The sequence below is a fragment of the Colobus angolensis genome, unplaced genomic scaffold (genome assembly GCF_000951035.1).
Source record: "Colobus angolensis palliatus isolate OR3802 unplaced genomic scaffold, Cang.pa_1.0 Scaffold270, whole genome shotgun sequence".
Taxonomy (NCBI): Eukaryota; Metazoa; Chordata; class Mammalia; order Primates; family Cercopithecidae; genus Colobus; species Colobus angolensis.
The window spans coordinates 4,088,459-4,100,171 of NW_012115933.1; the positions used below are offsets into that span (position 1 = coordinate 4,088,459).

The following is an 11,713-nucleotide window of genomic DNA, read 5'->3' on the forward strand; positions in this document are numbered from 1 at the left end:
ATGCCTGTAATCCCAGCACTTTGGGAGGCCAAGGTGGGCAGATCATGACTTCAAGAGATCAAGACCATCCTGGCCAACATGGTGAAACCCCATCTCTGTTAAGAATACAAAAATTAGCTGGGTGTGGTGGCAGGTGCCTGTAGTCCCAGCTACTTGGGAGGTTGAGGCAGGAGAATTGCTTGAACCTGGGAGGTAGAGGGTGCAGTAGACCAAGATCATGCCACACTGCACTCCAGCCTGGTGAGAGAGCGAGAGTCTGTCTCAAAAAAAAAAAAAAGGCAAAGTCTTACATAAATAGTTGCTCAGAAATATGGTCTGTAAGATTTATGGAAATTACTATCAGCTACTTGGGAGGCTGAGGCAGGAGAATGGTGTGAACCTGGGAGGCGGAGCTTGCAGTGAGCCGAGATTGCGCCACTGCACTCCAGCCTAGGTGAGAGAGCGAGAGTCTGTCTCAAAAAAAGAATATGGGCAAAGTCTTACATAAATAGTTGCTCAGAAATATGGTCTGTAAGATTTATGGAAATTACTATCAGCATTAGAAATATTTATTGAAAACATTTATTCAATAAAGACATTTTTCTCACAAAGGAGCCACTAAAATATATGGTTTAGTCCTTTCTCATACAGAATTTAAATGTAACACCTAGTATTTAGGTGGTCATAACTGAGTAGCAAATTGTTTTTTTTTCTTCATATTGTTTTTTTGTTTTAGGGGCAATTGGGGTGATGGAAGGATGCCGGAAGTGATGAAATTGGGAGCAATGATTTGTGATTTCTCTCATGTTTATCAGGATATCGCAGTTCTGAACCTACTCCTAGTTATCATAAAGTACCATTTCTAAGTGGCAATGAAACAAGTAATCAAAGATGTTGCTCAAAATATAGAAATTGAAATGCATACTAACCGCGTTAAAGTTCTTACTGTCAAATCCACAAATGATAAATAAGGCATTGCTGCAAAGGAGATTCAGTGTCTGGCGGGAGCACACTTCAGTAGCAAGAAATTGATCAAAGAAGTTGTGTGGTAAGAACATTTTGTTACCAAATATAATCTGAAAAATAAAGGCACTATTAGAGGGTTGTAGCAATCAAGCTGCAGAAAAGACTCACTAATTTATCTAATCTATTTATACATGTGTGATTAGGATGATGATATATTCTTATTTTTACATGTTGTTTTAGGAATTTCCAGTACTTTCATTTAGTTAATTCCCTCAAGAAAGCTGTGAAATGGGCAGCACAGATATCAATACTGGGTATCTATTGTGGCACAGAACAGTACTGGCTGCTGAGAGGAAGTATAAGACATAAAGAGTTACAATCTAGTTGGCGTGATAGGGGTTGTGGGATAAAATCTTAAAAATACATGCAGACTGTCATAATGAAGTGCCAAGATGTGAGATTTCAACAATAAATTGTGAAAAGTTTGGGAGGAGAAATGGTGACTTGGCCATATTTTCAGCAAAGCCTTTACAGAGGCACTGAGGCTCAGTATAAGAATAGAAAGAGTTTGCCCCAATTCTCTTTGAGGAAGGCAGATATTTTGTCATCTCTATTTTATACATGAGGAAACATGAGGTTAACATGAGTCAGGGTCTTGGGCTAATTAGAGCTCGATTATACCTAGAATCCTTACCCAAACCTCTAATTTGAGGTCTAGTGCTTTTCTAAATTTTAATCAACGTCTGCATTGCCTATCAGAAAATCTGAGTACAAGTAGGAAAGAAGTTCTCAATCAATGTAGCCAGTAAAAATATCTGGGTCATCACAAAATTTTAGATTTTAATAAAAGTTTTCCAAATGTAGTTTGCCTATAGGTAAGTTCTCTTAGGCTTTAGACATACATATTAATACAGAATGAAAAGAGATGAATAGTACAAAACTATAGAAGGAAATGGAATCATTATATTTTATAGCCTGAGGCTAAACCGTTCTCCTAAAGGAAAGAGTGTGTGTGTGTGTGTGTGTGTGTGTGTTGGTTTCACTGAGTGAGAGAATTAGGGTATTAAGCACTGTCAAACAAAAAGATTAATTTGATAACATGTGTGCCTACTGCATAAGGCACTTAATATTTATAATGTATTGAAATCCACACTACTGACTTATGAAATCCCCGTTTAAAGATGAAGGAGCTCTTAGGAAAGTCAAAAGGGAAAGCCATGAGAGATCTCAAGGTGTTTGCCTCACTCAATCATTGATTTATTTCCTCCTCTTCTCCTTTTCCCTTTCCTTCCTTTCCCTCCTCTTTCCAGTCTCTCTGTCCTGAGTGGGTTAGTCTTTTTATTTGACTATTTTGTTTTGTTTTTATTTCCTCTTCCTTCCTCCTGGAGTGGAATCACAGCCTTGACACAACTGTGTAGAGTGCTTGATAAACCATCTGTGAAAAAGCAAATCTACTCCCAGGCATTGCTGACCCACATGAAGCTAATCAAGAACAAAGAAAGAAAGGGGGATCTCGCAGGCTGTAGAGGAGATTCAAACATGGTCAGTGCTATCAAAGAAATAATACAGATGCATACAGTTCCACTTTTGGATATAAAAATGATTGTTCTCCTTTTATAACTCTGTTCTCTTTCTATAACTTTAAAATCCATGGGCAATCGAGTATCTTAGATTCACTTAATTAAAGAGAATTGCATACCTTAAAGAGGAATTCAGGAACAAATCTAAGTTTGTTTATAAGGCTTTCTGTATACTTCACAGTGGCAACAGGAGCTAGAGCATAGAAGGTTTTGATTCTTTTTGCCAGGCTGGGATTGGTGGAAAAGGCAATAAAACCTGAAAAAGAACAAGGAACTGGTGAAAAAGGTGTGTGTGCGTGTTGTTGTTGTTTTGTTTGTTTGTACAAGTGTGACATTATTTTGGACTTACTAAGGATGGTGTTTGAGACAACCTGAGAACGTGGTATCTCTGCTGGCTCAGAGTGATTAGATTTTGGTATATTTGTTTTATTTTCATAGATTTTTCTATGGGGACATGAGGCTGGAACGTTTTAAAAGTTATCATAAACCCTTATCTGACCTTAGAAAATAGGCCAAATTTGGGATACTCACATGGTTACAAAAAATAGTTATTTGTGTTATATTTTTTATGAATTTAAATTTATATCATCACAATGAGATAATTAATACTTAATATGAGTAGAGTATATAAGTGGAAAGGTTAAGAGTAGAATTTTAAAATATGATGAAACTCGATTTGAATCCTGGCTCTGTGGTTTATTAGTTTTGTGACCTTGGACAAGCCGCCTAATCTCTAAGAACCACTGTTTCCCTGTCTGAAATACAAGGATAGTGGTGAGTGCTTCATTAGGTTGTTAGGAACTAAAGGAAGTAAATCATGTAAAGAAAGAATTTATCATGATTCTTGGCACATAGTAAATGCTTGATAAATGAGGACCCAAGAGAATTCAAATATCTATACATAGTAAATACATTCAGTAATTAATTTTGTAAGCAGTAGTATACTAGCAGATGAGGATGTGATCAAGTAGTTATCAAGTTTAACTCTGCAGTATAGCTACATAGGCAAGGCCCTCCCACTGTCAATAATGACATACTGATGAGACTCAAGAATGGCCTAAAAAACCATTTCACATTTAGACAACTATATAATATGTAGTCTGATTCTATTTGTAGAAGAATGGTTTTTCCAAGAACACCCTTCATCCAGGTCACCACCATCTCCCACATGGGTGCTATATGCGTCCTCTAATTGGTTCTCTGCTCCTGCCCCTTTGTGCCTGGCAACAAAAGGGATCCTGTTATGAATCATGTAACTCTTCAATTCAAAGTTATTCTGCAGTTTTCTTTTTTTCTCAGAATGAAAGTTAAAATCCCTACAACAGCCAAAGAGCCCTGAACAGTCTTTCCTCCCCAACCTTTGTGATCTCATCTCTCACTCTATCTGTCTCTTTCTCAATTTGATTTATTCACACAAGGCATAGCCTCACTGTTGTTCCTTGAACAAACTAGGTGTGCTCCAGCTTCAGATTCTTCTCACTTGCTATTCTCTCTTCCTGGAACATCTGATGCCTATGAGGTAGGCACGTGACTGACTCTCTGACCTTCATCATGGCTTTACCCAAAGAGTGCTTGTGTTACCTATCTACAATTTCTGCGAACCCCTCTGGTGCTCTCTAATGTAATTCACTGGGTTATTTTCTCTCCATAGCTTTACCATTATCTAAAATATATTATATTTTACTTTGTAACCTTTTTTAGTTTCTCTGCCTCCTATCTCTAGAGTATAAGTGGTACAAAGGCAGAAATTTTCATCTATTTTATTTATTTCTGTATTCTTTGGATACATCATAGGAGCCTGCCCCATAAATACGGTCAAATGAATAAAACTCAGTTCGTTGGCTGTGTGGTATAATGCTTCAGAGTACGTGCTTGGGAATCAGACTGCCTCAGCTACCCTATTGGTAATAATCCATATAACCTTGCACGAACTGTATCCCCTTGTTTTGTTTTCCCATATAATAGGAATTATAATTGTCCATATGTCATTGTGTTGTTGGAGGCATTAAATGAATGAAAAGCAATTAATGTGGTTGCTAATATGCCTACCATAACCACTGGGAAAATGTTTATGAGAAGTAAACCACTTGGCCTTGACTGCCATTACTTACCGATGGTGGTACCCTGGGAATGGCCAACATAGTGTAGCTGCTTCTGTCCGGTTTTCTTTATAATGAAGTCGATTGTGGCTGGAAGGTCATATTTAGCCATTTCATCAAAGCTGAAAGGAAAAAGACAAAATGAAAGTGAATACATTTCCTTGCTATTGTTTCTAAAATTCAAGCATTTATAGCTAATGATCCCTTTGGGATACAGAAAACTGGATTCTCTAAACATTGATGCTTATAGACCCTCAGTGAATGTCAGGTGCCCTTTGGGGCGGCTTCTTATAAACAACTGACATCATTTCTGAAGTGCAGCATTGCAGCCACAGTTGAATCCAAACAAGATAGTATCTGTAAGTGGGAATTATTTCCATCCCTGAAATGAAATGTCAGATTTAATAATAATGTGTATGCTGTGTTCCAGTGTCATTTAATATAAATCCTATATTTCTCTATTTATGTTTCACAAATCAGCCAACATGATATTTCGAAAATGAAAACTGTATTATGTCACTCCCCTGTTAAAACTTCTCTGTGCACTCAGAATGAGGCTCAAGGCTCTCACTGTCACCACTACTGCCCCATCAGCACCTCAGTCTTCACTCATGTCATTTTCCCTTTCCCCGCTACACCTGGGACACACAGGTTTCCTTTCAGCTGCTAGAACTCTTGGAACACTTTCATGCCTTAGCATCAGCAGCCAGGTTTTCTTCTGTTCTCTACCTCTATCAGTAAATTCCAGGAATAAGGCTCAAGAAGACCAGTGAGAGAAGCCTGTGATAATCTCTCCATGTCATCTGAATTTCAGTCTCCCTACCCCTCCTATTGATGATGATTCAGATTACTGTTCTCCTACCCCCAACTGGGTTTTCACATCTCTCTTGAGTCCATATGGACATTCCTTTGGAATTTTCCAGGGGCAGTGAATTTCCTTGTTTCAGCTATATTGTTCATTCCATTTGGAAAAGCACACTCAGGGATTCCCTAATGGAGACTCCTGAGATCACAGAAAGTTTGAAGGAAAAGCTACTCTAGGAATGAGGTACATGGAAGACCTCCAAGAATGGTTTAGAATGAAAATGACTTATCTATCCTCCTACTAGGAGTGTAATTTGTTAAAACGGGACTGGATTAGAAGAGGCAAATGCCTATGCTTTTAAAGCCCAGTGTTTATTTTTAATTGTCCCTTTTGTTTACCTGAAAGCCCAGAATTCAACTGAATCTGGTGAATAGTACAAGTTTCTCCTGGCCCAGGTGTTTCCTCTGCTATTGCCCAGCCACACATCATAACCAGCGTCTGCCAGAATGAAGGCAAGGCTGTTGTTCGGCAGGTTGGAAATCCAGTTTGTGGCTGATGCAAGCAAACCATGCTGCAAAAACACAACAGGTCTCTGGCCTAAGGAAGAAAAATGTTTATAAACTTTATCAATGCGTTCCTTATTCTAGGATAAACGTGAGGCTAGAAACAGTCTTCCATATGACTAGCATTAGATACATTTGCCTGATTGAGTTGATTATTTTTGAATATCTTATCTTAATTGTGGTGATGATTTCTCAGGGACTTGATTTCTCAGATGCCAAAACTTATGAAACTGCACACCTTAAATATGAGCAGCTTATTATATGCCAGTTACATCTCAATAAAACTATTGAAAAAATTATATTCTCAGGTAATTCAGCACAATGTTAAATTTGGTAAAATGTGAGTGGTAAAATTACGAGTAATGTTTTTTCTTTTTGTACTTCACAACTTCTTTACAATGAGAAAAAGGTAAATTTTTGATAATACTAGTGAAAATTGGCCTGTATGTGTTTGGGAAATGAGCCTTGAATTGGCTCCCGCTCTTCCCCTCTGCAACACACACCCTGGCTAACTCTTCCTGATCCTCTAGATCTTCATCCAGTTATTGTTTCTGAGAGTGAGCTTTCCTTGACTCCTCTAGCTGGGGTAGGTGGTTTTATTAAAACTTTCAGTTTAATATCCTATGCACAATTGTAGCTTGAGCTTATCACATATTATTATAATCACTCATTTACTTACCTATTTCATTGGCTTGATAATGATCTCCTTGAAGACTGAAAATATAGCTTATTTTTGCATCAGCAAGACATTATATTTTTAGGAAGAAATAAAAGGAGGAAAAAGGGAAGGACAAAAGAATGAAAAGATGGAGGAAGAAAGGAGAGAGGGAAGGAGGAAGAAAGAAGGAAGGCAAAAAAGAGAGAAAGGAAGGAAGAAAAGAAGCTCTTATATACCTGTATTCCCTGAATTATTCTTCCCATAAGGAATTCTGTTGACTTCAAGGATGTAACCATCTTCAGTCACAACTTCGTATTCTTCATTTGGGTATCCCCAATAAGTAATCATCTGACTCTGAGGAAAAAAACCCAAAAAGTGAAATTTTAGTTGATTTTTAGATATATCTAATAAATGAATATTACTGTTTATTTTTAATTGGTCATATAAAATCTTTAACTCATTATGATTTTAAATAATAGCATCTTTTAGTTTTATGGAGTTTTTCCCCAGAGTAACTTACAATGTTCATAGTCGCTTCAGGGCTTCCAGGATTTAATTTTCCAAAGAAACCATGTGTAGACCCCAGTACGGATATCAAACTTGCCATTGTTAAAAGCAGCCACATTTTGGACCTACCTGAAAGAAAAGAATAACCGGTTCCATGGTTTAACCCATTATACTTTCATAATGCTTATATATATGCCAATTTTACCTTTGTGCCAAATAGAGGAATGCTTGGGTTTGATTATATTCTGTTGGCAATAAACTGGGACATGTGGATGTCAGCACAGGTAACTTAATGCTTTTAATGCTTAACATGTTTTCACTGTTTGATTCCTTTTGTTTAAGAACATTTCCCACTTGGTTTCAAGCCATACTGAATTAATCTTAATTGGCAAAAAAAAAGAAGAAAAAAGCCTCTAATTGGCATAACAATGTATCCTTATTATGCTTTGTGTTTAAGACTTTTGCCAGCTTATTTTGAGAGCCCAGTTTTGCGTGAGGGATGTGTGGACCTTTGGCTTCTCTATATCCAATCTCTATATAATGTGTGTTCAAAGTCATCATGATGATTTTAAATGTTGTTTATAATAGTTATTCCACAAACATTTACTGATTTGAGGTTATTATGTGATTTTCTCACCTCTGCTTCCAGGGTAGTTGGGATTACAGGTGTTCATCTGGCTAATTTTTTTTTTTTTAAAGAAATAGGGTGTTTCTACATTACTCAGGCTGGTCTCGAACTTCTGGCCTCAAGGTGTCTTCCTGCCTGGGCTTCCCAAAGCACTGGGATTATGGACATGAGCCACTACACCTAGCCTTATAGACTATATTTGATATTAGACCCATAACAACTGAACTTCCTTCTATGTTGTAGTCACCAATTATAAGTTTGAGAATCCTCAGATATTAAGCTGGTGAAAAAGTTTCAGTAGAGAAGTGATGTTGCCCTCAAATATTTGAAGGCAAGCCACGTAGAGGACAGTTTTAAATCACTTCATTTTTAGTGTGTCAGAAACAAATTATTCAATAAATATTTATTGAGAAACTGTATGTTAGGAGCAATATTTGGAGGTCACATGTATAAATATTTGACTTGAATACAGTGAGGAATTTGTAACATTTGGATCTTTGGATTCAAGTGGAATTCTTGAAAAGTGATGACTTCCCAGTTGCTGATAGTATTTCAGTAAAACCCATTTATAGTAATTCATGCAGAGCATATAGCATAGTTCTTGATTGTAAAGCCAGACCAGAACTCTAAAGGCCTAAATCTGACTCTCTGGTCTAATAGTTTGCCCACTGGTTTAGTATAGGATTAGATTTAAGGGTATCTCTTAAAAATCAGTTTTCGGCCGGGCGTGGTAGCTCATGCCTGCAAACCCAACACTTTGGGAGGCTGAGGCGGGTGGATCACGAGGTCAGGAGATCGAGGCCATCCTGGCTAACACGGTGAAACCCTGTCTCTACTAAAAATACAAAAAAAATTAGCCAGGTGTGGTGGCATGCGCCTGTAATCCCAGCTACTTGGGAGGCTGAGGCGGAAAAGTCCTTGAACCCGGGAGGTGGAGGTTGCAGTGAGTGGGGATCACGCCAACCAAGGTAAGGCTAAAAGGAGACAGTGCAAGACTCCGTCTCAAAAAAAAAAAAAAAATCAGTTTTTAACTTAGCCTTGTTTTTACCATGATATTTTAGGCAGACATAAACTAATATAGGCAGAGATAAACTAATATAGAAAGACTAACCAGTAGTGTTGGAACATTCAAACTAGAGGCTTTCATCAAACATTTCAGGAAGCCACATGGCCTCCATTAAGTGATTTGCCATTGCAAAGTTAGGACACTTAACCTACTGATTGTGTTGGAGAACACCCCAACGGGCTCAAAGATGTTCAAGGGCAGAATAAATTTCTCAAAATGCTTGTTGCCAAGTCCCAGGAAAATACCAGTAATTAATACATACAGAGGGTTCACTGTGTGCTGTACTGTGTGTTCAACATGGTATAGGTGAAGTGAACTATCTTTGCTAAGACAGTTTCTCATCTACAAAATAAGGCCTGTAGTAGTACACTTCTCTATGTTAGGGGAATTCATTATGATAACAAAAGTAAAGTTCTTAACATGCTGGGCATCTTATAAACATTAATTAAATATAGTTATTATTACTATTATCTCATTTAATTCTCATAGCAACTCTATGAAGTAGGTAGCGTTATATTATTCATTTTACAAATAACCAAGGTAAGGCTAAAAGAAGACTCACCCAACCAAATATATAGAAAGTAGTGGAGCCTGTATTTGAAACTATCTAGTCTATTTCCAAAGGCTACGTTCTTCCCACTGTAATACTTCTTCAGTATGACCCTGGGCCAGCTTTTATAGGGACATCCCCAGGGAGATTTATATAATTTGGTCTAGACTTCTGTTTTGAAAGGTTTATAATTTAAATAAATGTTTTAGTAGCCTATAAAGTTTCACAATAGTATTAATAATGTTCAATTCAATAGCAGTTGATTTGGATGATATTAAATAGTCAACATAGCATATTAATACAGTCAATTATATGACAATAGAGTACTGATCTATTCCTTCTCAAAAAGGAGAATCATAGAGACTAGACTTTCACATTAGGAACTTAATAAACAAATTTGTAGTTCAATGATTAAGAAATTATGAGACTTTCACATTTGGCACTAATTGTAATAATAAATAAATTTGTCTTTCCATAACTAAGAATCTCATGTCCATACAAAAAAAATCAAATCCTAGAGAAATAAGCCGTAATTTAAACAGATACATTTATACAGGTGAATCTGCAACAAGTATCTAAGCCTTTAAAAAATGCATCACTTGGGATAAAGAAAAAATCTAATAATTCAAATAACAATTTTGTTCAGCAGAAGTTCTACTTACAGTTTCCTCAGAAATAGTTAGGATTCTGTTTCTCTGACTGGTTAATATTTTGGTCAACGTTGTATTGACTTCTTATATACAAAACCTTCAACAATGGTCAAATTCCTCATCCATTGATTACATTACAGAAAAGGCTTACTATCTGAGCATCATCTAATGTTAACAGGACAAAACTAAAAATTAAATATTGCGTTCATTTTCACATAGTACTGAGTGCTCACCTTTAACTTTTAACAAAGACAAATATTGGCCAAAGTAGTTCTGAGGATTAAAATGATTTAGGAACCATTAAAAATAATTCTTGATAGCCTAAACATATAAAAGTTTTTGAGCCAAAGGTATAAAGCAAATGATTATATAGTTTGGCTCAGATAGAGAGGCATAAAATGACAAAAGGCCACCTGTTATTCTTTAAAAATGCAGTGGATAAGCTATTTTGACTAGATGGTTAGATATGGGAATGTATTCAGCAAAGATTAATATTTTATTATGGTCTTTGACCAAGGTCTCAAATCCTACAGATAATGGTCTAGTTATTATACAAAACCCAGCCCTTGACCTTTAAGAACATATGTTCGGTGTGTTTTCCCTTCTGAGAAATCTAGGCTTAACACCTGGATGATGAAACAATCTGTACAACAAACCTTCAAGACACAGGTTTACCTATGTAACAAACCTGGACTTGTACCCCTAAACTTAAAATGAACGTTAAAAAAAGCAAACAAAAAAAATCTATTGGTTATAGTTTGAACAATGTGAATGTATTTATAAAAGAATTATACATTTAAAAAATATATTATGTTTTAAAAAACAGTTGATCCTTTACAACCATCATGAGCATCTGTTGCTCGTGGGATACATGTGCAGAACGTGTAGGTTTGCTACATAGTATACATGCTCCATGGTTGTTTGCTGCACCCATCAACCCATTGTCTACGTTAGATATGTCTCCTAATGCTATCCCTCCCATTGCCTCCTATCCCATGGCAGGTCCTGGTGTGTTACATTCCCTTCCCTGTGTCCATGTATTCTCATTGTTCAGCTCCCACTTGTGAATGAGAACATGCGGTGTTTGATTTTCTGTTCCTGTGTTAGTTTGCTGAGAGTGATGGTTTCCAGCTTCATCCGTGTCCCTGCAAAGGACATGAACTCATCCTTTTTTATGGCTGCATAGTATTCCATGGTATATATGTGCCACATTTTCTTTATCCAGTCTATCATTGATGGGCAGTTGGGTTGGTTCCAAGTCTTTGCTATTGTGAATAGTGCTGCAATAAACATATGTGTGCATGTGTTCTTTACAGTAGAATGATTTATAATCCTTGCGGTATATACCAGGTAATGGAATTGCTGGGTCAAATGGTATTTCTGGTTCTAGATCCTTGAGGAATTGCTACACTGTCCTCCACAACAGTTGAACTAATTTACACTCCCATCAACAGTGAAAAAGCGTTCCTATTTCTCCACATCCTCTCAAGCGTCTGTTATTTCCTGACTTTTTAATGATTACCATTCTAACTGGAGTGAGATGATATCTCATTGTGGTTTTGATTTGCATTTCTCTAATGAACAGTGATGATGAGATTTTTTTCATATGTTTGTTGGCCGCATAACTGTCTTCTTTTTTATTTTTATTTTTTATTATTATTA

At 36.8% G+C, this 11,713-nt stretch overlaps 1 protein-coding gene across 2 annotated transcripts in view; it reads right to left on the reverse strand.

Moving 5' to 3' along the window:
* The window catches only part of LIPF (lipase, gastric), a 16,359-nt gene extending 6,141 nt beyond the window's left edge, over nucleotides 1-10,218 (reverse strand). Inside the window, exons 1-7 of one of the 2 annotated variants that reach the window (XM_011947894.1) lie at nucleotides 10,064-10,218; nucleotides 7,171-7,286; nucleotides 6,887-7,004; nucleotides 5,828-6,026; nucleotides 4,637-4,746; nucleotides 2,645-2,781; nucleotides 909-1,055 (exon numbers count right to left, since the gene is read on the reverse strand). In XM_011947894.1, coding sequence (XP_011803284.1) covers nucleotides 909-1,055; nucleotides 2,645-2,781; nucleotides 4,637-4,746; nucleotides 5,828-6,026; nucleotides 6,887-7,004; nucleotides 7,171-7,275 — 816 coding nt within the window. In that variant the 5' untranslated portion in view covers nucleotides 7,276-7,286; nucleotides 10,064-10,218. The remainder of the gene's footprint in view (nucleotides 1-908; nucleotides 1,056-2,644; nucleotides 2,782-4,636; nucleotides 4,747-5,827; nucleotides 6,027-6,886; nucleotides 7,005-7,170; nucleotides 7,287-10,063) is intronic. The other variant, XM_011947896.1, reaches the window with a different exon arrangement.
* Between the last annotated feature and the right edge of the window lie 1,495 nt (nucleotides 10,219-11,713).